A 26,947-nucleotide genomic window follows, 5' to 3' on the forward strand; every position below is an offset into this window, starting at 1 on the left:
AAGATTTAGTATTTATATGTATGCGCTGTGATTGGACATGGCCACTGGATGTCAGCAGAGATGTGGTTAAAAAGATGGGAGATGGTTGACAGTTAACAGTTGGCTTTTACATCTACATCATTTGAACATCTGTTTTCCCAGAAGGAGTGTTTTTTTTTGTGTGTTTAAAAAAAAAAAAATTTCTTACAATGGTGATATTTGAAGTGAATGTCATCAAAACAAAATCAGCTGAAATTTTCTTTAGGAGTGCAGATTCCTCAGAGGATTCCTAGTTTCTACTGATTTATCAATGTTTTCAATCAGCCTGGACGTGCTCTACCACCCAGAGGGACTGGGTGTATGTTGAACAACCAGCAAAGCGAGGAGAGAAAATCCTGTGGGGAAAATGTTTAATTGTGATTATTACAGACTAACTGGCATGAGTCACAGATGAGGTTTTGTTGCGTATGTGGACTGAGGGTGAGAAAATCGCAGATCACATCGGGTTTAAGTGTGTAGCATGCATCCTGTTCAACAGATATTATGTTGTATGGAAAACAATCTGGCACCAGACTGATGAGGGACTGTCTGCTACATCCATTATAGGAAGCACCTGGGTGTCCTCTCATCCCACCCAAATACTTCATGAAGACACAGTGACATGTGTTTCTGTGCTGTGGTTATGAGGATGCGCTGAGAAACTCTCTGAAATATCAACAGCAGAAATGAGCAGGACAACAACATGAGGGTAAAGCCAAGAGTCCTGGAGACAGAGGTGGGGGGGATTGATCACAGTGGGATGCACACTTGGACTGTTTCCAATGCAGTGAAACATGACTACTTGTGTTTACCCCCGCCCTCTCTCTCTCCCGCATGCACTCTCTCAACACACACGTATTTATGGCTGCTTGCTTCAGCATGGCTCCCTTCCAGTCTCCAGACCAGGTTTTAGCTGATTACCAAAACGGGGGTCTTTGGGAATCAACACCACTAAACAGTGCTTGGTGAAGAGGGTTTTTTTTCCTGACAAAAAAAACAGAGGGAAAATAGGGGAAGAAAAGACTACACTCACAGATATCCCTGTGGAAACTGAATGCAGCAGAGACAAGAGCCTATGACCTCACACGCACTGCACACCTGAACTTTTTATTTGCGCTTCTTTCTCTCTCATCAAAAATGCGGGACAAGGGCTGTAAATATTTTTTAATTAATCATCACACTCTCACAGATATTCTCCTTTGTGATCATGGAGTCAAAGTGTGGTGTAATTATATGGCCCCAGGGGGGGAATGTATGTGTGCGACTGCAGAGAAGTGACGCCCTGCCTGCATCCAGATGTTTCATGTTTCCCCTGCGCGGTCTTTGGAGAGGTCTGCTCGCGGAGGAGCAGGGAAATCTTGAACGTACCGTCCATTGGTCCATGGCAGCAGATCGGGTTAAAAGGACAGAGAATACCATGCTTTTTGTGTAAAGTGCTTGGATTTTAATCCACGCTTTCCAATTTTTCTTTTCTTTTCTTTTTTTTGCTTCTGGATAATGGAGAGCGGTAAACTGAGGACGGTCGTGCTGCTGGAGATTCATTTGCTCTGGGTCTTTGCGCTGCCTGTGCACGCACAATCTAGTCCAAATCAAGAGAGTGGTGAGATTACGGAAGTGTGCTTCGGTGAAATCTGTGACTGATTGTTTGATTCATGACTTTATTATCGTTTGCGTCTAATTCGGTTTTATTCCATATCTGTATTTCAATATGGCAAAAGATCTTCAATACCTCCCACTGAGTTTTAATAGGCTACTGTTAAAGTGGAAAATAAATGGGCCTTCCACTTAACTTGTGCATACATGTCTTTACACCACTTACTGGTTATAATTATACTCCATAAATCAAACAAACCTCCATTGTAACTTTCAGTTTCAGCTTTAAACAATGAAGATCTACCTCCAGTTAAAAGAGTGCAGATATTACATTGCATTAGGGACAGATCAGACGCACTGTATCATGCTGGCCTGTTGGTTTCAGGTCACTGAGGCAGCCATGTGTGATCAACTGATGAATGGCTTCATTATGTTTCATTCTCACACAGACTTGCATAACCCAGAAACCACAGTATCATCCTCCTGACCTTATTAGGTTGTACAAATGTGTATGTCCCATGTCTGATTCTCTGTCTTATGTCGTTCCCAGTGATTGACCTTCTGGCAGCCCTAAACATGTCCCAACAAATAAGTGGTGTGGCCAGACTGCAGAGTCCAAGCAGCGTGGTATATAAGATACGTCCCAGAGCACCCTACCTGACCCTCCCTAGAGAATATTCCCACTTCCTGTACTCCAACCTTCAGGGTAGCATGGGGGTGCATTTAGTGGGACACCAAAGGCCAGGATCCAGTGCGACTGTCTTTTCCCTCTCCTCTGCATCCTCGCCCATTCTTCAGATCATCTCCTCCACCCTCAATAACACTCTGCGTTTGGACTACCGGGCTGGAGGAAGACCTCGGACCCTCGCCAGCTTTCACTATCCTATGGGAAACCCCTTCTCCAGAGAGGAATGGGTTCAGCTGGCTGTGAGCCTGGAGCCTGACAGACTGACATTTTTTGTAGACTGTCAAGAAGCTGCTGTTATACCAATAAAAAGTGAGAACAGGATCCACCTGGAATTGCCTCAAGAGGTTGTCATCACTCTTGCCAGCACACCAGGAAATAAAGACAGCAAATTCAGTGTGAGTCTTACTGCATACATGTGTATACACATGTAATCACCTTTACCGTTTGATTTACTTTTGACAGTTTTTTGTAATAGTTTTTTGGGGCCAGCTTTGATTTTACTAATGAAACAGAATGTCTGCCTACTCCTGAAAGCAATAATTAAAGCCATGTGAAGTTTATTATATACATATTCACAAAATAAATGAAATGTTACTTTCATTGCAGGGATATTTGAAGACGGCTGAAATTTCACTGAAAGCATATTTAAGGCGCCCATGGATCTGTTACAATGTTACAGGTAAAGAAAGCTTATCCTCGTTAAAACTGAATGGAAAGAAATGTATAAGAGCGTGTAATGCTCGCATCAGTCCACTAGATATACATGACACAGTATCGGTGTCATGTTTTGCCACATGGAGGCGCAAAAAGTACACACATGACCAGCGTCCAACAAGGATGTGATGAAGTACAAATAGTTAGATAAAGTTATGGGGAGCAGATTGGGGTTTGTTAGATTGAGCAAACACAAAACTTTCAGCCAGGAGAAAACCCATAAGAACGCAAAACTCAACATGTATTTCGTTTACGCAACGTAAGTTACTCACATAACATAGTGTACGTGTAGTGTACGTTACGTTAGGTAAGTTACTTACATATGTAAAGTTACTTACATAAAGTTACTTATTTTAACCTAAACCATCAACTTTTCCCAAACCGTAACCAAATGTTTTGGTGCCTAACCCTTGTCAAATCGCAACTGTGTCACATTTAACCCAATCCACGTTTTCCTTAACCTAACCACAAGGTTTTTGGTGCCTGAGAGCTGTAATTGAGTTTATATTTTTTTGGACACTGTATATGTGCTTGTCTGCACATTTACATATATTGTATATATCTGTTTATGATTACATGCTCTGGGGTTGCCTTGTGGAGAGAATTTACAGTACAACAAAGACTGCGTGTCATTCCCCTCTTTGTTTTCCTTTTTCTTCATTCTTTATTCCGATTATTGACCCCAAAGATTTATTACATTTAAAATTCTGGGATACGTGACAAGAATTTCTGCCAATGATGAACAGCTTATTAAACTTGTAAATCAATGCAAAAACTGTATTTAGCAACTCTAAAAACCCTAACAGTAAGACTCCTGTCATTTTCACAGTGAGTTAAAACTCAGTTGTGGGACCTCCGTGGTTGCATCAGAATTTTTTTGTCCTCAGGCAGAAAGTCCCCCCAAACAGCTTGTTTGTTATTCCTCACTGTGGGTCTTAATTTTGACAGTGTTTTCCAGGATGTTTGTTTAGGCTCCGGAGTTGTTCCTTTATTCATTCAAAAATGATTCAGGAATCTCTTGCTTCGCTTTTCTCCCACCAAATTGTTGCCTCTTCTAGATGCCCTGCCGCCGTCTCAGTACACAGACGCACAGGATGCTTCACCTAGTAAACTTCAAACAAACCACAGGCCACAGGACCAAACCAAGCATCATCCCCAGGACATCCAGAGTGATCAGCTACAGAGAGGGACGGTACTAGGGCCTCCAGGGTCTCCTCAAGGGGTAAAGTCTGTTTCTCAGGCACAGAAAGATGACAGGCTGAGGAAGCTGGAAAAGAGGCTGGAGGAGCTAGCTTCTATGCTGGACATGGTCAAAACTCAGGTAATGATTGCACTTAGATAACTTATATGAAATATGACTTTTCATGAAACATCATGGGAAATATGTGTATTATTTTGGTTTTATAACAGAATGTAGACCTTCAGTCACGTGTAAAATACCTGGAGGGATGTGAGTGTGTGAAGCAGCGATGCATGTGGGAGGGACGTGAAGTGGAGGATGGTCAGCACTGGCGGATTGACCTCAACACTGTGTGTTGGTGCACATCTGGAAAGGTCACATGTCAACCTAACATCAAAACTGAAGGTGACTCCACTTTTGATTTTCTCAGTTTTTTATTTTTCATTTGTTTTGTTCTATCTTTTTCTTCGTCGCTGGCATACAAAAATCTGTCTTTATCTTATTTTTCCATAATCTCAGCAGCAACTTAACATTAACATACATTCAACTGGTGTTGAGTAGATAGTTTGCAGATGGCTGTCCTTCCCCCAGACCCTTGTCTGTCTAGCCCCTGTCAAAATGGAGGCACATGTTTTGTCTTGACCTCTGACCCCGCTGGGTTTCACTGCTCCTGCCCCAACAACACCAAGGGACCATTGTGTCACAGACAGCAGAGACAGGTATTTTTGAACCAGACTGGAGTAGTGGAGTAGAGTAGATTCATGCAGTGTTACAGAATGTCCCCACCTTTGTGGTCCATGCTGTGAAAATGTATTTATCAATTAAAGGCCTTTTTAGCCATGCTAGTGTCAGTGGCTCTTGGGATTTCGGTCAGCTGGCTACTATGGTCCAGACTGACAGAACTATTTGATGGATTAATTTTTGTAAAGGGATTCATGATCTGCAGAAGAAAATGTAGGTGATTCCTTACCTTTTTGTTTCATATTTAACCTTTATGCAGTGATTCTCCTAATCAGCAAATGTTACCCTGTAAGCATGCAGAACAACAACTGTGAACACACTAAACATCATGTTAAAACTGCAACTGCAAGTTAACATGTTGATTTTGTTACATATCACTAATTTGCATTTAGCTGAGAGCACACCTGTGTCTAAAAGCTGTGCTGAGACACTAGCGTGGATACAGACTTGTTATGTTAAGGTGTTTGTCTTTGTGTGCATTCCCAGTTGCGTCTACTGAGGTGTTTCTTTAGTTCAGTTTTGAGTATGTGTTTATTATATGTTTGGTTACCCGGCAGGTCTCCAGAACTTTTCAAATGCTTGAGGTGGGTCACAATCACAAATGAAAAAAGCAAGGTTCAAAACCTCCCTCTGTTAAGTGTTGTGCTACTGTAGTGTTCTTATAGCTTCTAATACTATAGTATTAATAGCATTTTCTTGTCAGTCATTTGTATTTGTCTCTATTTTGCCATTTATATATGTGTCTGTGCTACCACAGTAGTGGATGATAAAGGAACAGTTCAGCATTTTGGTGTATATTATATTCACAAAACTTAATCTCAATCTGTAAATTGGACTATGCAATGCTAAATTTTACATCTATTGGCTGATGCTTCATATCAAAAATAGTGAATGAGTGTATTTCTCAAAATGTCAGACTATTCCTTTAATGTAACTGCTCTTGATTTTAGATCACTCATTTGATTGCTTGTTATTTGATTGTGATTTAGCTGTAGAGCATTGCTTGGCCTGCTCCATTGGGTGAGCCCAATAGTAGTGCTTTGCTTTAATTTAGTCCTTTTGTCAATTCTGGCTTTATGAGCATTGCTTGGCCTGCTCCATTGGGTGAGCCCAATAGTAGTGCTTTGCTTTAATTTAGTCCTTTTGTCAATTCTGGCTTTATGAGCATTGCTTGGCCTGCTCCATTGGGTGAGCCCAATAGTAGTGCTTTGCTTTAATTTAGTCCTTTTGTCAATTCTGGCTTTATGAGCATTGCTTGGCCTGCTCCATTGGGTGAGCCCAATAGTAGTGCTTTGCTTTAATTTAGTCCTTTTGTCAATTCTGGCTTTATGAGCATTGCAGTGGGGTTTAAGGCTGGGTAAGAGGCCCTGTGTCCCCCCTTCCCCACTTCTAGGCATGTTGGGTGCCCAAACCAGAGAACAACTGTGAAGGATTGCGGTCATTTCACCACCGCTGGGCCTTTAATCCTTCCTCTGGCCTCTGTGAGGACTTCTTCTACTGCACTGGAAACAGCAGCAACAATTTCCCCTCCCTTAATGCCTGTAAGGACCGGTGCATGTTAGGAGCATGTTGCTTCCGCAAACCAAAGCAGGGTCGTCCCACCAGCCCGCTGCATTACATTCAGTATGAATACAACATTTCCACTGTGAACGGGAGTCTCTCTGGAAATGAAAAGCTTAATTTGGAGAATGAAATGTGGTACAGCAATACAGACTTCAACCGTACTGAGACGGATGATCTGAAAGGGAGCCCCAAAGGGATAGACTGCCGCAAGGATTCGGATTTTACTTTTAGCTGTGATTACCTCACTCGAACACAGTGTCAAGCCTTGGTGAAGGACCAAGCTGGAGAGGCACAAGTGGTGAGCTTCTCGCCTGGACTCAAGTGCTCTGACGTGAAATGTGGTGGAGGCTGTGGATGCTTCTTTCAACGCAAACGCTGGAAATACAGGGGAAGAAACGGGCAAAGCTGTAAAGACTGCTCATGCACACAAAGTGGTAAAGTTGACTGTGTGTGCAAACACCTGACACAGCGTAAAGAGATTAGAGATCTCACGCTGAGAGAGAGGCAGTTATACCAACGGGCTGTCAGAAAACTCTACGCCAGGCCAGGTAAGGCTCTGAATTGAAGTCTTTTTTGATAAAAAATAAAAAAAATAAAAATAAAAAAAAGGATAGTTGTGTTTTATAATCATTATTCCGATGGGTTTACTTTTGTCTGTCTGTGTTTGCCTGTGGATTTAGCTTTGTGGAACGGCTTTGCGCTACTAAGAGCTGAGTTCGCCCCCCAGGCTGGTGATCACACCTTCTTCCTCCCTTGGCACCGCTACTTCCTGCAGTTGGTGGAGCATGACCTACAATCAGTGTCATCATGCAAACTGACAATTCCATACTTTGAATGGACAGTGGACTCTGGGTCAATGAAGTCTTCAGCTGCCTGGCAGGCTGGATTGTTTGGAGGAGACAGTGAGCCAGACTCAGGCTGCATCCCTCATCACCCTTTCCAGGGCTCAACATCCCATTTTCACTGGATCCCTTGTCTCAGACGAAGTTTCAATTCCTCGGTTTGTCAGACAGCTTTTATTGACACTACGTGGGACATTTTCTTTGAATGATTTGAGCTGTATTGCTGACCAGATTTGTCTAATTGATTTCTGCTGCTCCCTTTAGGTGTGGCTGCCAGATGCAGTGACCCTGCAGAGGACTATAAACCAGGCAGACTTCCAAGTGTTCTCCCAGTCTTTGCAAACCTTCTCTGGGCTCTTTAGGCTTTGGGTAGGGGGTCACATGGCTTCTCCGCTGGCTGCTTACGACCCTTTATACCTGTCACACATGGCATTCATGGACAAGCTGTGGGACCAGTGGCAAGAGAAACATCAGCTTACATCCAAAAGACAAACTCCCAGTAATGACAATGCTCAGAGTGACGTCCTCTACCCTGCTACTTTGAGACATGTGAAGATGAAGCCTTTTGATGTTACCCCCGATGATGTAATTTCTTCTCAGCAGCAGACATGTATTGTTTATGTGCCTATAACCATTGGTGCACCTTGTAACGTGACATCTTTTCAAGCACACCCTCAAGGAAGTCCAAAATATCAGTGGCACAACACACCCTACAATAGTTTTGCCACTGAGGGCTTTAACAGCAGAGGTTTTGACCAGGATGGATATGATCCTGACGGCTATGACCAGAGCGGTTGGGACAGGTGGGGCTACGGCAAAGATGGCTTTAACCTGGACTTCATTGATAAGGATGGCTATGACGTGTCTGGTTTTAACCGCTATGGGTTCAACCATTCTAATGTAACCTGGTTTGGCATGCATAGGGACGGGGTGCTTGAGAACAAAAGGATGGACAAAAAGACACACAGAAACAAGATAATGTCCGAGCTCTTCAGCAACAAAAACTACAGCATTTATGGGTTTGATCCGCTTGGCTTGGATCGAGGTGGGTTCGATGCATTTGGCTTTCGAACAGATGGTTACGACAAAGACAGTTGCAATTGGTTTTTCAATGGACCACACTACCTTCGAATCTACTTCCACACACAGCAACAGTTGATGACATCCAGTGACCGAGCTTTAACCCGCATCACCCGCACCTGCCCTGTTGTCACCTCCCTGCCCCAACACTGGCACACACAGGACTGGATGACTTTTGGTCTGGACACAAGCAGTGCTCTGAATGGCCAACCACAGCAGGACTGGGTGGGACAAAATAAGCCAGAAATGGATGATACTTTTCTTGCAGCTATTCAAAATTGGAGCAATTTATGGCTTCCAGTCACACCAGATCACAGGTATAGACATCACTAGAACAAAGGCACAATAGCTTCACAAAGCCAGCCCTGTTTTTTGTTTGTTGCTCACTGTGGTGACACAGCTCAATCTGTATTTGTTTGGGAGAGGCATCAATTGAATTAGGTTGCATGGTTGGTGAATTACAATTGGCTTCCTTATCCTAGACATTGACAGGATTACACCTGATTGCTTGGCAGTTAGTGGTCAATTTTCAATCCATTGTTTTCTCATAAACTTGCAGATCAATGCAGCAAGTTGTTGTTGTCACATTATCATCATCTGTACCTCTCCCAAAAACTTAAACACTGAACTATCAAATTTGGGCAAATCTCAGGAGGTTTTTTAAACTAAAATCGTATCGGTCAGAACTGAAATTGAGACATGCCAGCTGTCTTTGGGAGGCTAATGTGACATTATCTTGAATAGTAAGATGAATCATTTCCAAATTGGTCATTTCAATCGTAGTTACTATATGATCCACTTTCCCCTGAAACACCGTAGGTTCTGTTTCAAGCTCCATTGGTTCAGCGGATGTCCCCTTGGCTCGGCACCTGTCACCTGCCCTGACCTCTGCCATGACGCCCATTGCCATGGTTTCCCAGATGCTGTCTGCCATATGAACAATTGCGGTTCCTGTTTCATAGAGTGGCGTGATTCGGCTACTGGAAGTCATGTGATGTGCCATGACTGGTGAACACTGGACTGCCAGGAAAAAGAGGGAGTAACGAACAGCAGTGAGAAAGAGGATGAATCATCACACCTACTGAACATAGTCTCTGTGAGCTCAGAGAAAGATAAATGAGAGGAATAACTGTTGAAATGACTGCTACTGGAATTCAATTTGAGAAAAAACGTCAATGTAAATGTTAAAGTCGTTTAGTATGCTTGGAAAGAGTTTGCCTTATCCAAGACTATCCATTGTGAATGATGACATTTGCATTTATAAACTCTCTACGGACTATGATTTATCTCCTCACTATAAAGTATTGGTTAACTCTGTACTAAAAGGCATATACAATATGAAAGGCGTCGCTTGTTGTTAGAAGATAGAGAATTATTACCCTACTGCAGTTCCCCCTAGCTCTGTGGAGCATTTTTGCATCTTTCAGTTTGTTGTTTGCAATTTTATAGATTTAGATTCACTATCATCCTTGTTTCCATTTGCAGGAGGAACATGTATTCAGAGCAAAAGTGCTTAAACAAAACAAGTGAATGTTGGTCTTACTTCAAAACACAACTTCAAATGAAGGATAATGCTTTTCATGACTGTCTAAATGCTGTTGGCAACAATGATATTAACTTTATAACTGGATGCTTTGTCAATATTGTGTTGCATTCAAAGGATCAGCATGATATTTTTACATTTTTACCTATGCATTTTGTTTGACCTCCATTTGCCTTATTGTACTGTAAGTTCTTAAGTGCATCATTGAATTGTTCTACTTGAGGTAACCGTGTAAAACCAGTCATCGTGTAATGAAACAAATATGTGGGAGTGTAGTTTATGTTGGATTGGCCTCATTAAGGATTCCCCATCTCCCTTTGTTATTCACTTCACAAGTTCACTCCAGACTCCCACAAAGTTATGTGAACTTTGTTCTGCCCTTCTTATCATGCAGATTTTTGCCATTAGTGTAAAATATATTTGCCCAAACAGCCCGCTGTTCCCTCTCTCACCCCAATTGACTATTCCCTCTGTCACTGTCGCTGCCATTTCATCAGTCTTTCCCTTAATTGCTTCTGCATGTAGGCCAGAAGACTCCAATCGCACCCAGTTGATACACACTCGCAGGCTCCCGCTCCCACACACTTTGATCTCATGCATGCTTGGCTTGATAGAGGAAATGCCTGTTGGCTGCTGGCACAGTAGGCAGTCTCACTAGCCTCTCTCTCTCACTCTGTGATTATTGCCCTCTCTCACACACATAAACATATTGTCTCTGTCCTTTGGTGAGCTGTCATTAAAGTAATTATCTGCTGAAATGTCCAAGCTAAGCAAATATTATATCTAATGAGCACTGCAAATGCTTTTGATGACAACAATTCTGCGCCTTCACTCACCAGCATTTGGTGTGTACTACACAATAAACATTTTTTTTTACATCAAAATAATTTAGTTAGCCACAGAGTGAAGGAAGTTGCTAGCAATCCTTAGGGCTATCCTCTGAACTCTTTTGTAGGGAATCCTCCAGGAAACCGCCATCCTGTCCGGTCTTCTTCAATCTGTCCTTTCTGCAGTAAATCTCTTTCTGTCTTAATAGACTTATATGACCTGCCTTTGGTAGTCTTTAACGTCTGGAAGTCTGCAAACACTTCTGGTTATGGTTACAGTCCATAAAACACGTGTGTGAAAGCAAGCATAGTATATTACATTAGAACCACGCTTACTTGAAAGAGAGCGGAGCCAGATGTCCCCCAGTGGCTTAGAGAATAACTGAAGAAAACCCGTGGAGACAGTCAGAGAGGGCAAAGGGCGAGACCAGCAATATTTCCACACTCCTCTTCTCTTACATACATATCAGAGTACATCCAAAAACTCAGGGATGCAAATACACACTCAGAAGCTCAAATATGTAAATGCACTAAAGAGTTGTCTCGTCTTCAGGGTGTGAGCTGGATGGAACAGTTCACAATGTGTCCTACAGCACTTCGGATGGCTGTCAGACATGTACGTGTAAGGTAAGTATTTAAAGTCATAATGATCAAAACCAAACATAGTTATTGAGTCTGAACAAGTCTTTTTTTTTCTGATCACCTCTTTCTTTTACCTTTGTGTATCGTCACCGGAAATAGGGTGGTAAGAAGCAGTGCTCTCCCCTGTTATGTCCTTCACTGGACTGCACACTGACAGAGACTGTGCCTGGAGACTGCTGCCAGCGCTGCAGAGGTAAGGACTCAAAAAATAAACTGTACATAGCAATGAATATAAAACAAACCATTAACTGCACCTTATTTTTTCTTAAATATGTATTTAAATTATACATTGATTAGAGCATCCAGGCTTTTCAAAATATTACATAGAACAAAATTCAAATTGACTTTCTAGAGCCTTTTGAAATTAAAGTCACCTGACAGTTTTTATGCTGTGGCAGCAACAGACTGGGCCGAAAGCATTATGTTTTCTGTCTCATTCTTGTGAAAACGACATCTAAAAAATGCTTCAAGGGAATTTATTCAGATTTGGCATAAATGGTAACTTGGTCCCAAAGATGAACTATTTGAGGATCAAAGGTAAAGGTCACTGTGACCTTCACTCATCACATTTCCACATGTCTAAATATACGATAGATCTTGCACTTTAGAGTAGCAAACCAATGCTCTATACTTGCAATAAATACTGCTTGCTGTTATAAATGACAATGTATGACAACCACAAAACCCTCCCAAGACAACAGTTGGCTGTAGCCTGAAGTAAAATATAAAAACTTAACCCACTGTCTTTCTTTTCTGTGTGATTGTGTGGTGAACTTCTAACAACTTAACACCTGGAAGCATGAGAAGAGTAAAGTAATCTGAAGTATGTGTTTTCAGGTTGCACCCATTCTGGTGTCCGGTATGATCACAGAGCCAAGTGGAGGCCGGTAGAGAATCCTTGTGACGTCTGCTACTGTGTGGTGGGTTTCATACCAACTATCTGCTTAAGTTCCTATCTAGTCTCTCACATTTCTCTCTAATGATACTGTTTTCTCCTCACAACAGGAGGGTCATGTTCGCTGTGAGAGAGATCGGTGTAACACCCCATGTAAAAACCCTGCCGCTCCTCCACCCAACACCTGCTGTCCAGTCTGTCAAGGTGGGTTTATTTGCTTTTCTGCAGCAGCATGTGTGTGTGATTAGCAGACTGAAGAGACTAATAAGGTCAATGTTTGTGTCTTGTAGGCTGTGGTGTGAATGGACGTGAGTTCCCTAACGGAGCTGTGATCCCGACTGGAGACCGCTGTCAGGAGTGCACATGTGTGGTATGTCGATCAGTTGTCGTAAAATATTTGTTTAATGTGTGTTAATCAGATAAGGATCATTTCATTTTGATGTGTACTGTACTGTTCTTTCTCTCCTAGAATGGAAATGTGGCATGTTCAGCCCTTCGCTGTCCTGGCGTGTCTTGCCACAACCCTGTGCATCACCCTGGAGACTGTTGCCCACGGTATACATTACTCCATATCACTGAAATCTCTTTTGAAATGTTGAGGTGGTAAATGTGTAATAATTTTTCTAACACATTTTGGTTTATGTTAATGTTGTGTGACCTATAGATGCGAGCAGTGTGAATATGAGTCTCAATTGCATGTGAATGGACAGAAGTTCCCTTCCAGGAGAGACCCCTGCCTCCATTGCCGCTGCTCTGTGAGTGTGGTGTGGCAAATTTTTCTAGTTATGTGATGTTCATGTGAACAGACTTATGATGTGCTGACAAAGTTTCATGACCCAGGCTTTCAAAGCACACCAATCGTTTGTACTTTCAGGAATAAATGTCCTCTCATTTTAAAGTGTGAAAACTAGGTCGTATTTTTATAGATGGAAATGTTGTTCATATATGTGAGCTTTGTATCTGACAACAGTTGTTAAAATGCTGCTGTCAGATACACAGCACAGATGTGATCACCCTCTGAGCAGACCTTAGGTGGGCGGAGTTGGACTGTCACCTGGACTAGCTCAACTACATAAGGTGGTGGCAGTCAGCCAGTCCTTCTGTCTCTGTTGGCTTCTACCTTCTTTGGTTTTGTTTCATTTGCAAATTTGTAGTTTAGCTTCTCAAAAACAAACCTACTTTTTTTTAGCTACAATTCATGTGGTACTCTCCCCTCTTTTGTCCAGCCTTCAGCTGAGTTGTGATAATTTAATACCTTTTTGTCTCCATCTCTTAGGCAGGTGAAGTTTCTTGTGAGCGTATGGATGCATCATGTCCCAAACCACACTGTAGACATCCAGTGAGGCGCAAAGGAGAGTGTTGTCCCACATGCAATGGTCGGTGTACAACATACAATTCCTTCAGGCTTTTTTAAAGTTTGTTTTGTTTGCTGCATGCTGTCCTACATTTCTATTGTATTTTTACCGTTCAAACTCAAACAAAAACAACCAAGAATTTGTGTTTGTTCCCCCAGAGTGTGAGTATGACAGGAGGGCGTATGCCGATGGAGAAGTGTTCATCCCTGCTGGGAGCGGACCCTGCCTGCAGTGCAGGTGTAAGGCAAGTTAGAGCAGTACACTCACGGGACATTATTAAATATTGTCCAAAATATCATTTCAAAAATGAAAAGATGAAGCTAACCACTGATTTTATGGGTTCTCGAACAAAACAAGGCAGAAATGTGAATCTGTTACAAGTGTCAAAACTGTCTCAAGTGTTCTGAATTTGAGCACAGTATCATTCCACTCTTTTCAGATCATCTGATGGGCATGCACATAATATTTTCACAGATCTTTGTGCTGTTTTAAACAGATTGAATATGAATTTGTATCTTTAGGGTGGGAATGTAATTTGTCATGAGGAGAAATGCCCTCCTGTCCAGTGCTCCAACCCGATCATAGACCCACTTCTTTGTTGTCCAATATGCAAAGGTAACTACACACACAAACACACACATGCAGCTGCAGCTCATCAGTGAGTATTCTGTATAAAAACCCTCCTTTCTCTTTGTAGTGTGCGTATTGGAGGGGGTGGAATATCAAGAAGGCTCCAACTGGCACCCTGAGGGTCCCTGTTCCAGCTGTACCTGTGTGAATGGAGAAACTTTATGTACACACACACAATGCCCCCCTACCGATTGTCTGCATCCCACCAAGATTACTGGTAAGACTGTATGTGTGTGAGTAAGAGACTTTGTCTGTGTGCAGGTGAGAGTGTAACCTGAGTACATCATCTCTTGACTTTTCATAGACTCCTGTTGTGCAGTATGTGAAAGCTGCACGTATAACCATCGAATCTATAGCAACAGCCAGAGGTTTACAACCCCCGACCAGCCCTGCCACATCTGCACTTGTCTGGTGAGTGTGTCTCTATTCACAAACCCAGTGCGCAACACTTTTGCACCTTCACACTTGCTGACACAACTTCCCCTTTCCCTCAGCATGGCACTGTGGAATGTGAGAGACGAGGTTGTCCTCCACTCAATTGCACCAACTTCGACACCCTACCTGGAGAGTGCTGCCCTAAATGTCCAGGTACCCAAACTCAGACTGTAGTTCATGGAGTACCCTGTTCAGCAATTTATTTACGTCTTTCCTCAGTAAGATTAGCCTGTGTGTTTTTTTGCCAGACTGCTCCTTTGAAAACCGTGTATTTGTGGACGGAGAGGCTTTTCCCAACCCTGTGAGTGTGTGTGAGGAGTGTAGGTGTGTGAGCGGAAGGGTTGACTGCCACCAAGCACAATGCCCCCATCCTCGCTGTAATGCACCTCAACCTGGAACATGTTGTCAAAACAACTGCAATGGTGAGAAAGTATAAGTTCACTCTCAGGGAAACAAAAAAAACAAAAATCAACAAATTGAAATCTCACAATCACACAATATTCCTCTATTAATCAGGCTGCAGCTATGCTGGGAAAAAATATCCCAATGGACAGGAGTTTCCCCATCCTACTGACACCTGCAGGACATGCAGCTGCATAGTAAGAACAATCACGCATAACTCGTCTGACTATGTTGATCATCTGTGGGCTTCCTGAAAGCAGGTTTTTCATTCATATCTGTGTTGTGCTGCAGAATGGGAATGTACAGTGTCTGAAGAGGAGGTGCCCACCACTACCATGCTCCAACCCCAATGTATTGCCGGGAGACTGCTGCCCCCAGTGTCCTGGTGAGGATGTGCAAGACAGAAAAACTGCAAAGCTCAGTGATGAACTCCACAGAACAAACACCCATAAATCCACTTAAAAATCATTATAAGACAACATGATAAAAAAATTTTTTTTAAAAATCTTTCAAGCATCTGTTTCAGTTTGTCTTCAGTGATTCATTTTCTGACATTTTTACTTCCTTATCGACTGTGCTTGACGTAATTTTCGACAACATCTGGTGTTGTCCTTGTGTCTTGGCTCATGACAGCACGTTATCTGTCACAACATGGACTATGAAGTTGTGGAGTGGAGGCCTTTTATTGATTTAATTTATGCTCCTCCAGATCCTCCAGCAAACTGTGTGTATGAACAAAGGCCCTACAGACACACAGAGCGTTTCTACCACCCTGCTGACAGCTGTCGATCATGTTCCTGCACCAATGGGACCGTTTACTGTCAGCACAAGCCCTGCCCGTTTGCTCCGTGTTCTCACCCCATCAAACAAGACTGCTGTCGCACATGCGAAGGTAGAAGTTCATATGTTCTATCTGAAGATGTTCATCTGTACTGCACATTTATTCTTAAGGATCTCCATATCTCTGTCGCAGGCTGCTTGTATGAAGGTCGAGAGCGAGCTAATGGGGAGACTTGGGATGACGCATCAGACCCGTGTGCTGTGTGTGTTTGTCGTGAGGGCTCCGTCCAGTGTGAGAGGAGACGCTGTCCGTCCTCCAACTGTAACCACCCAGTCCAGAGACAGTGCTGTATGTCCTGTGATGGTGAGTAGAAAACCTAACAGCAGTGCAACTTTCCAGAGACAATCCCAGTTACTGTTACTGAGCTCAGAGTAAACCGTGTTTATTCGAAAAGGGAAACATTCCCTTTTTTTTGTGCAAAAATCTATTCGTGTTTTTTTTTCTTCTTGCAGGCTGCATGTTTCATGGTAAAGAATATCCTGATGGCACTGAGTTTGGTGATGACAACGACCCCTGTGGTTTATGTTACTGTTATGGAGGGGACGTCATCTGCACCAAGATACCCTGTTATGGAGACTGCAGCCACCCTTACAAACCACCCGGAAAATGCTGTGGAGAATGTGAACGTATGTACAGTCAAAATCTATACTAAATCTTAGTTCATCTTTCCCATGATTATAGAATAACAAAATGAACCCGTCTTGTTTTGTCAGGCTGTTTATACAACAGTGCAGTCCTCATCAGTGGACAGTCCATCCCTGATCCAGGGAACCCGTGCTCTGAGTGTATCTGCCAGGTAGCTTCAACACACACAGACATTCCTGCTGGTTAATTTCTTCAGACAACACATCATGCTTGTTTTTCTTACAGAGCGGCTCAGTACGTTGTGTGAAGAAGTCGTGTCCAGCAGCCCTCTGTCCTCATCCGGTCACCAACCCATGTGGCTGCCCCATCTGTGACGGTATCCAGCTTACAACACATCACAGCTGATGTTACGTGGAGTAACTGAATAACCGATGCTTCACTCTGTGTAGGTTGTCAGTTCCAAGGTGTGACTTATGTTGACGGGCAGATCCTTCGAGGAGGAGAGCGAGGGTGCCAGGACTGCACATGCACAGTGAGTTGGAGAATCGCATTAGTCAGACCACTGACTCGCTGCACCCTCACAGCTACTGGATGTCTTTTTTTTCCTTTTTTTTTTTTTTCGTAGACAGGTGAGGTGGTGTGTGTGCAGCGAAGATGCCCGGCAGTGTCATGCCCACACCCAGCTCTGGACAGCTGTGCTTGCGGAGTGTGTGATGGATGTAACTTTAACGGACGAGGCTGTTTCAATGGAGAAAGATTTCCACACATGACAGACCGCTGTCAGCTCTGCTCCTGTCTGGTATGATCACATACAGATTTTAATTTTCTATCCACAGTAAATGTGACTCACTACTGCTGGAGTTGTGGTACAGAGCAAATATGAGATAATAGAAAAATCTAAAATTAGTAGTAGTAAAAAATAGTAAAAAATGTGATAGAGTGGATGTTTTTATAGCAAAGGAACAGTCCAATAAAAATCTGTCTTTCCACCATCAAAAATCTGGCCATTAGATCATTTGTAGCTACTTCTTCTCAGAGGAGGGCAGCTATAATTTGATTTACATCAGTTACTAAGGATTCCATTAGAGACCCACAGTCACAGCAAACATGTGTCTAAATGTTTGAAAAACATGAACTTCTGGTAGCACTTTAGAGCTATAATGAAGTGACAGCAAAGCATGTCAGAAGTATATTTGTGAAGAAACAATGAGCGCTTGCAAGGCGCAGACTAAAAACTTCTTACAGACATGTTTCAAGCACATTTGACACCACCCTGGCTCTGTGAGTACATTAAAATGAGGATTTGATTTTATACTCTGTCATTCATTCATCCTCAATTGTGAAAGATTATAAATGACTTTATTAGAAGGGAAAGTTTGGAACTCAACTGTTTGTGTTGTTTTGTGTGTATAGAATGGCGGTGTGGTGTGCGCACGTGTATCCTGTCCAAGTGTTGCCTGTGGGCATCCTGTGACCCCTCCAGGGGAATGCTGCCCTGTCTGCACAGGGATTTGCTTCCATCAGGGTAAAGACTATCAGTCCGGTTCCACCTTCACATCGCCCTCTGATCCCTGCTCGTCATGCTCCTGTCTGGTCAGTCTGATAGTTTTTATTAAATAAAAAAACAAAAAAACAACTATCATCTGACATATTAATGAAATCCCTCCATCTTTTCTCTTCATCTACTTTGTTCCTTCGTCTCATCCTCTGATCAGAATGAGGTGGTGAACTGTCACAAGAGACCTTGTCCAGTTCAGTGTTCACACCCCGTCCCATCAGATACCTGCTGCCCCGTCTGTGACTCCTGTCTGTATGACGGTGTCGTGCACTCTCACAGTCATACTTTCAAACCCTCATCCAACCCTTGCCAGCGCTGTACCTGTGTCAGAGGCACCGTTACCTGCGTGCCCCTCGTCTGCCCACCAACACCCTGCGCGCGACCCGTTGCCAAGCCAGGACAGTGCTGCCCTGGGTGCACAGGTACTTCTTGAAATGTTTACATAAATGATAAGCTTTTATGTTTTGATCAATATGTAATATATTTAACCCAGAAAATCTTCAATAACAAATAAGCAACTCACAATTTTTTAACATGAGAAAATATTGCAGCCCATTTTCTCTGAATATGCTCTATTCAAAGTAAAGCAGACATCAAATAATATAGGTCTCCTATTCTTTTACTGATAATAGTGACTGTGGAAAGATCTAACTCCATATTAATTCACTTCTTACATGTGAAAATTGTTTTGTTCAACAGTTAATGTGCAATAGAATAGAGTATACACGTTGTTTTCAAGCCTTGATTTTTACACTGTTAAACTGAAAAATGCCAAGAGTACACAACTTGTACTTTTAAAATTAAATGAAATAGTGATTTAACATTTAATCCATGTTTAATTTTTGTTCAAAAATGTGTTGTAATATTTAAAGTACTTTATGTGATATTCAAAACAAAACAGGAGGAGATTATTTTCAAGGTGTTTCTGTGACTTTTTGGGTTGTAAATGTTTCCAAATCCATCCAGCTTTAAAAATGTTAAATTCAAGCACCTGGTCACAAAAACAAAATGATACAGACGAAAAAAAAAAAAGCCTTTTTGGCCCTTCGATAAACTTATTCAGGAAACCTTCTTAAATCCTTCCATTTCTGCTCTCTGTCGTTGTCTCTTGTCTGTCTCTGGTCTCAGTGTGTAGGCTGGATGGACAGGAGTTCAGTGACGGGCAGACATGGACCATGAGTTCAAACCACTGCTCCACCTGCATCTGCCAGGTCTGACTTTGTAAAATTGTCTGAAAATCTATTTTTTCTCTCTCTACACTTGCTTCCTTCCTTATATTCAAGTGCTAAACCGTCTTAATCTCGCAGGCAGGTGAGGTGCAGTGTGCATCTCCTCAGTGTACAAAGCTGCCCTGTATGCATCAGGTGACTGATCCAGGAGCCTGCTGTCCTCGCTGTAGAGGTAAATAGACCTTTCAAAATGACATCCACTGGATGAGGAGTTTGCCATTGATTACATTTTCCTTCTCAGGTTGTATGTATGGAGGAGAGGAGCACACAGAGGGCAGCAGCTGGTTCGCAGACTCCACTCCCTGTATGACCTGCATGTGTGTTGACGGAGTGACCACCTGCTCTGAAGTACGCTGCCTCTCTCCGTGTATCAACTTCATCGATGTGCCGGGGGAGTGCTGCCCGGTATGTGCCGGTAAGCAAAGTCACAAAGTACTGTTTCTCTGAAGTCTCTCCCAGTTATAAAAGATTTGAAAGCTCTAAGTTCCATGTAAGATTTTTTTTTGGTGTTTGATGATCATGGTTATTTTTGGGTAGACTGTGTGTTTGAGGGCAGAGTGTACGGCCCGGGGGACAGTTTCCATCCAGCTGATGACCCCTGCCAGATCTGCACATGTGAGGTATTATACATACATATACTGTAAACCAGACACGTAGATGTGATGCAGTAATAATTTATGATTTTTATTTAATTTAACCTGTTAGCTTCATAGTTATATTGATTATATGTTTTAAAACAATAGAAAATGGGGGGGAAGGAATGGACAGCACAACTTATAAAATATGTTTGTGCTGTTTTGAGAATGTTTGCATTTTCGTTTAATAGATTAATTCAACAATTAACAGATTGTAAAAATTGTTGTCAGTTTATGTTTAATTGATGAATAAGGTTTAGTTAAGTAGTTAGGAACAGAGGTAGAAACAGCCGCAATACAAACAGATAAGGATGATACCTTTTAGCACTAGTATAGACATTGTAATAGTAGTAATAGTTGTCATTGTAATCTAATCTGTGTACCTCAGGTGATGCCGGACGGAGAACAACACCTGAGGTGTTACCGAAAGCAGTGTCCCAGTCTGGTCGACTGTCCTAAGAGCAACATCTTCTCTGGACCAGACTCCTGCTGCCCCGTCTGTGCACGTCAGTACTAAACTAGCTGTTACACAGTGTGTTTTGTCTCTGCACTGTCGCTGAGCTCTATAACATTTGTGTGTGTGTGTGTGTGTGTGTGTGTGTGTGTGTGTGTGTGTGTGTGTGTGTGTGTGTGTGTGTGTGTGTGTGTGTGTGTGTGTGTGTGTGTGTGTGTGTGTGTGTGTGTGTGTGTGTGTGTGTGTGTTTAGAGCCTCTCAGTAACTGCACCGCTGCGCTGATTGGTAATGAGGTGTTGGCAACAGATGACCCCTGCTTTACCTGCCATTGCCAGGTAAAACAGCAACAACACTATTTATGGGCAGACATGTCAGGAATATTGTTAAGAACATTAATTGATGTTTGATTTCAGTCAGAGCTAAGGATTAAAAGCCGTATGAATGTATCTCTGGTACATTATATGCTAGCTTGTGAGGAAAAAACGTTGTTATTGTAGAACAAATAAATTAGCCAGGTAGAGTAAATATCAAATTAAAAATGTCTTGTGCCGAGGTAAAATATCATGGTGCAATCATCTGTCTCTAATACAGAGTAATGTGAGCTTTACCTTATTTAAGCTCCTATCGATCTTATTGTTGAGTTGCTGCTGCCTGATCCACTATGTAACTATTGACACTGTGTCTGTGTCTCCAACATAGGACCTGACGTGGACTTGCTTGTCCCAAATCTGTGTCCCAGTCACTTGCCCTTATAACGAACAGTTCACCTCTCCAGACTCATGCTGTCCTGTTTGTAAAGGTGAGATCTCACACCATAAATGGTCACATCATACCATCATCATGAAGCCTGGAGGATTTATTTCTTTGGTATTAAAACATTCCTAACTATGATAACTTGCAGATTGTGTGATTGAGGGTCAGAACAGGCGTGTGACCAACGGCACCAGCTGGACAGACAGCGATGATGACTGCGTCACATGTACCTGTAATGTGAGTCGAACAGAAATAATTACACTCTTATTGAAAGTAACAAAATAGTATTTATTTGTATGTCATCTTTTTAAAACATTTGCTTTCCAAGATAACATAATGGAGTTTCATAAGTAAAAGAGTTTCTATCTAAAGGAGTGTCAATAAACACAAAGGAATAGACTCAAAAAGAGTCACTAAAAGCAGTGTTTGCCAATCTCAAGTAGCATTGCAGCTAATTGTTTGTTAGCATGAGACAAGGGCATGAATCTGGCAAGGAACAACTCCCAAGTAATGTGGCCTCAAACATTTCAGTATTGCAGCAGCCTGGCAGCCTGGTGATATTTTGTTACAGAGACCAGGAAATGACCCAGAGTGGATGAATTAAATCACAGAATATCTTTTCAAGGTCTTCAAATAGGGAGGACTTGATTCTAGTAATGTCTCTAAGGTGAGAAAACCCCTCAAATTACACTTAATTAAAGGCTTGATCGTAAGATCTAATATTGAATAATAGATTTCCTAAACTAGATATGAGATGGTCAATAGGTTTTCAGATCATCTACAGCTACTAAAGTAACCCCTTCTGTCTGTGTGCATCCTTAGTTGGGCTCTATTGAGTGCAGCATTGAAGAGTGTTTACCTGCAGTTTGTCTCGTTGGCCAAAAACAAGTGAAGATTCCTGGAAAATGCTGCCATGAATGTCAAGGTATCCCAGCCAGCAAATAAAGGCACCTCTGTACTTTTGCTTAAAGTTATGTCAAACAAGTATTTAATGTGTGTATTCTCTCTGTGTTGTAGACTCAGGGAGGTCGTGTTTGTACCAGGGGACAGTGTATCACTCCAATGAACAGTGGGAGGTGGATGAGTGTACCGGCTGTACGTGTGTGTCTGGAGATGTACACTGTCACAGTGAACGCTGCCCTCCTCTCACCTGTACAACAGTCAGTACAACAAACAAACACACACACGATTTCTCAGCGTTTCTTCATATTCTGAAATGTTCCCCTGATGCCTCACTGTTCGAACCCCTCAGTCTGTGGAGAAACAGTAAACATCTGACATTTATATCAGTCTTGGCACTCTTGCTGCTTGATCCAAGCTAATTTTGACACTGCAGACATTTATTTACCTTCCACTGAGTCTCCTGGGTTCATCATAGTTGAACAGCCAGTGTAACACGGTCCGTGTGTTTTTGTGTGTTTGCTCTCAGGATGAGATGCCAGCAGTTGTCCCAGGGTTGTGTTGCCCTCATTGCCTTCCTCGTCCAGCTACGTGCATTGCCTTTGGCGATCCTCATTACCGTACCTTCGATGGCCGCATGCTGCACTTCCAGGGAACATGCACATACGTTCTGGCACAGGACTGTGAAGGTGGAGACTTCAGGTGAGAGGGTCACCATGGCTACCCAAGCAAGTGCTATATTTGGCAATGAACATGTTTTTTTTCTTCTTATCTAATTGTTGCTTGGAATATTGATCAAATACTTTTAAGATCACCTCTACTTTCCCTCTAAAAATCTTTCAAATAAAATAATCTAAGAGAAAAAAAAAAATCCTCCTGGGTTGAACTGCTCACAACTCCAACTCAAGTCCCCTAAAGGCTGTATGTTCCATTTGAAAGGCCTTGAAACTCTTTTCAACTGGGTTAGTTTTAAAACAGCACACATTTTCACCAGTTTGTTGAAAAAACACAGAACCATAGCGTAACCACTGCAGCAGATTTTTTTTATTGTGAAGGTTGGTCAGGGAAAGACATGATCTTGTATTGTTTACCTGCAAGTATCTTACTACAAATATTTACTTCAGTCCAACTGAGTTACATGAGCAAATTATGGATTTTGAGGAGACAATGAGTAAGTGCAAGAAAAATGCTCTGTATAATGTTTTTATTTGTAGACTAAAAAGAAATAAGATACACTGACATCTTCACAGTTCTTGCTTCAGCGTCTACTAAGCTACTTTTCAGGTTTCGAAGCTTCTTTTTTTGGTGGTAACATATGTAAAGGTTCAAATTTAGGTTTGCAAACCAAGAACGTTAACAGTTCTGTGTTGGTGGGAAAGCTACTAACATGATTGATGGGATCAGATTTTATTGATTCACATACAAATATTTCTGTATTTGTGTTGTTTGAAGTCATTTCATGAGACTTTTTCATAAAGGACCCATTTTAAAATAAAATAAAAAAGTGAAGTCAATAAGTAAATACATAAAGCTCAGCGACTCCTCTTTATTTCTACAGTATTCATGCCACAAATGATGATCGTGGACGTAAAGGAGTGTCCTGGACAAAAGAGGTGACTGTGTTTTTAGGAGATGTCACAGTGCAGCTACTCCAGGACTGGGTTGTCAAGGTTTGTGTGTAAAAGTACTGCAAATGATTTTCTCCAATTATTTTTGTGTTTTTCCTCCACTTAGCCATTTTTGTGCTCTTCAGGTGAATGATAAGGTTGTGACTTTGCCATTCCTCAAAGAGCCGTACATCTATTTAGAGCGACAAACCAACACTATCTTACTCAACACGAACATTGGGCTGAAGGTTCAGTATTCCTCTTTCCCTATTTAAGTTTTTACAGTTTGGACAATTTTGAAGCACGCTTATATATATATATATACCGGTCCACCTCAAGGTGCTGTGGAGTCCTCGTTCACACCTGGAAGTGAGTGTGCCAGGATCCTATAAGGGCCACACCTGTGGTATTTGTGGAAACTTCAACAACTACTACCAGGATGACCTCCGAATGCCCAGTGGACAACTCAGCCTATCAGAGGCTGACTTTGGCAACAGCTGGAGGGTAAAAAAAAAAATACACAGAAGTAACAAGAGAGGCTGAATTAACGACACACAGTTAATTACCATATAAAAACAGGTTTCAATGCATGTAAATCAAATAATTGTTTGTCATTTAAGGTCACAAATGGAAGCCATTCCCTCTTATCCTGTCGTCCTGGTGAGGATGTCGATCCCTGTAAGGATGCAGGCTACCAGGCCAAGAAGGGGGCCAACGCTCGCTGTAAAGTCCTGAAGTCTGCCGTCTTTAAACCTTGTCATCGCGTCGTGCCTCCCGAACCGTGGTACGGCGCTTGTGTATATGACCTCTGTGCTTGTGGGGCCAATACTGATGAGTGTCTGTGTGATGCGCTGGAGGCCTATGCCAGCCAGTGCAGAGAGGCTGGAGCCATCCTGCAGTGGAGGAGCGCATCGCTGTGTGGTGAGTAAAACATATAGGTCACAAAGGTCTTGAAAAAAAAGTGGCGCATACACTGTAGGGTACAAAATAGGGAGTGATTTTTTTTTTAAATTGCCTCTGATCAAATAAATAATTGATCAGTGATTTTATTTTTTTCAAAACTAAGCTGTATTGTTGCTTAATTAGTCAGAAATATTATCATGTTATTATGAAAACTGACTTGATTAGAAGTTTTCAGGGCCTTTAAACATGTACCATCTGGCAGTGAATCAAAAAGATACAGATACTTTTTTTATTCATAGATCTCAAAACTGCCTCTGACTCTGTCTCAAATTTGGTTAAAATAAAATCCCCTAAGTCCACCTCCTCTAACTTTAAACGACACCGGGATGTTTTAAAAAGCTACAACCAAGTAGTCTAGAACAATTCAATCTCAAACAGAACTAAATGTACAGTCCCCCCTTGTGAACATGTCCCCTTATTGTTGTTAACCACCTGCTGATTCCTACTGGGCATCAGTAAAGATCAACATAAGTCATACCCTTAAATATATACTGCTCACAGTGTTCTCAGTGTCTCATTGTTTTGTCCCCTGTCTTCCACAGCTGTGGGCTGTCCAGTGGAGAGGGGCTTTGTGTTTGACGAGTGTGGCCCCCCGTGTCCTGTGACCTGCTTTAATGCTGACGTACCACTCGGGGTGATAGAGAGCCACTGCTTCAAGCCCTGTGTCCCAGGCTGCCAATGTCCTGCTGGTCTGGTTTTACACAACAACTACTGTATACAGCCGGAAAAGTGCCCCAAGATCATCCATGGCAACCCTTCATGATGCTTGAACTGCTCATATACAAGTGGACGCTCACTTTTATGCACACACACACACGCACGCACTGCAGCCTCTGCACCAGCCTCCTGTTACTGTACAACAATGTTTTAAATGGAACAATATCCAGATGAACCTCCAATATGTGGATTCTACATACTGACTGAAGTTAAATACTGCATTTTTGTGTTTTTATAAAAATTGTTATATGTAGCACTGAATATTTATACTACACAAGGGATTTTTATTTAAATTTTTCCCACGTATTCTAATGTACTCTTTTTTTTTATATTGTTTTAACTATTATTTACTACCAAAAGAGAATTTGTTCACTGTGTAGGTTAAATTTAAGCACTGTGCAATGTCTGATTTAAACCACATAATCTCGGGTACTCCTCTTTTCCTTCTCTATTTCACTAATAAACAAAGGTTTCACAAATATTTCAAATGGTTCATGTTGTCATTTAACGCAGGAGTCGCATGTGCATCGTAAGTTAGAGGGGACCCAAAATAGATCTCTGGTGGACCCCAAAAAATAGAGGAGCACAAGAGGAGGTCGCATTTCCAAGCATTACAGAAGAATAAGGCAGTAAGTCTCAGATATACTATATTTACATTCTCTATTCTCCTTATAAATACTATCATGCCTCTGCATGGAAACTTCCTCAGAAATTATGAAAGAATCAGCAGGATGTTACAGGCCTTGAAAAGTTTCCACACCAGTGGGTGTTTTATACGATTAATCGTAATATAGACTGTATTTGACAAGCAGCATACTATACAAGTTATAGACTGGTATCCACCAACTTTCACTAGAATTTGACTGTTACAGAACACGTTTCACACAAGTGTAATGTGTTACATGGTCATGTATCACATTTCACTCCTCTGTGTCTCACTCTGACAGATACACTGTCACTTTTGTTGCTTGGTAAGATGATCCAGCTGTTGCCCAGAGGACTGCGGTAACCATAGTAATATATTGTATAATTTATCAGCACGCTGTGGTGAAAACATGGAGAAGGTAGGTTGTGTTGTTGTTGTGTGAGAGATGCATTCGTTTTCATTGCGTATGTGTGAGTCAAAATTTACATTTTCGTGGTTTGCTACAGGATTGTGGTCTTTACCAATCCCTGGGCATGTCTGGTGGAGCGGATTTTTCCACGGAAGAAGTGAGTCTGCTCTACCACAAATTGTTTCACATTCCCTCCAAACCCAATGAGGCACATGCAGCCATGAAGAAGGTAACAACTCAGTTATGTTTTGTAACAAACGTCACTATCAAAGCTGCTACAATTTGATCATCATTTATCATCATAGCATGCTGTTGAGGAGCTGGGTGTGTTTCAGATTGCAGGAGGCGACGATAGCTGGTCCTGTGTTGGTGAAAATATTTTGGATGTTCTCTTAGAAATGGAAAGGGAGAGGGAAAAGAAGGAAATGGTACAATTAAATGTTCTTTTTTTCTATATAATTGTATGAAAATACCTGGAATCCAAAATTTATTTTATGTACTT

The 26,947-nt window shown here is 42.0% G+C and overlaps 1 protein-coding gene across 1 annotated transcript; it reads left to right on the plus strand.

The window, feature by feature from the left end:
* The first annotated feature begins 1,371 nt into the window (after nucleotides 1–1,371).
* On the plus strand, nucleotides 1,372–25,878 carry kcp (kielin cysteine rich BMP regulator). The gene is made up of 46 exons (XM_069711169.1): nucleotides 1,372–1,618; nucleotides 2,162–2,694; nucleotides 2,906–2,978; nucleotides 4,072–4,334; nucleotides 4,424–4,598; nucleotides 11,343–11,416; nucleotides 11,531–11,624; nucleotides 12,269–12,351; nucleotides 12,437–12,530; nucleotides 12,617–12,696; nucleotides 12,796–12,881; nucleotides 12,991–13,081; nucleotides 13,603–13,702; nucleotides 13,840–13,925; nucleotides 14,203–14,296; nucleotides 14,379–14,528; nucleotides 14,616–14,722; nucleotides 14,806–14,899; nucleotides 14,995–15,168; nucleotides 15,263–15,345; nucleotides 15,440–15,533; nucleotides 15,858–16,040; nucleotides 16,122–16,292; nucleotides 16,442–16,615; nucleotides 16,703–16,785; nucleotides 16,860–16,950; nucleotides 17,024–17,106; nucleotides 17,200–17,373; nucleotides 17,988–18,167; nucleotides 18,290–18,554; nucleotides 19,261–19,343; nucleotides 19,440–19,533; nucleotides 19,603–19,776; nucleotides 19,899–19,981; nucleotides 20,385–20,502; nucleotides 20,703–20,785; nucleotides 21,150–21,249; nucleotides 21,352–21,440; nucleotides 22,026–22,128; nucleotides 22,221–22,363; nucleotides 22,633–22,805; nucleotides 23,662–23,773; nucleotides 23,857–23,958; nucleotides 24,050–24,214; nucleotides 24,331–24,631; nucleotides 25,216–25,878. Exons 1-46 carry the CDS (start codon nucleotides 1,516–1,518, stop codon nucleotides 25,434–25,436), a joined length of 6,279 nt encoding a protein of 2,092 aa, XP_069567270.1. The 5' UTR covers nucleotides 1,372–1,515; the 3' UTR covers nucleotides 25,437–25,878.
* Nucleotides 25,879–26,947: the final 1,069 nt, after the last annotated feature.

This window comes from Brachyistius frenatus, unplaced genomic scaffold, assembly GCF_029030835.1.
Source record: "Brachyistius frenatus isolate BFR_SWC_R1_liver_20210118 unplaced genomic scaffold, ASM2903083v1 Contig_97, whole genome shotgun sequence".
Lineage (NCBI taxonomy): Eukaryota > Metazoa > Chordata > Actinopteri > Embiotocidae > Brachyistius > Brachyistius frenatus.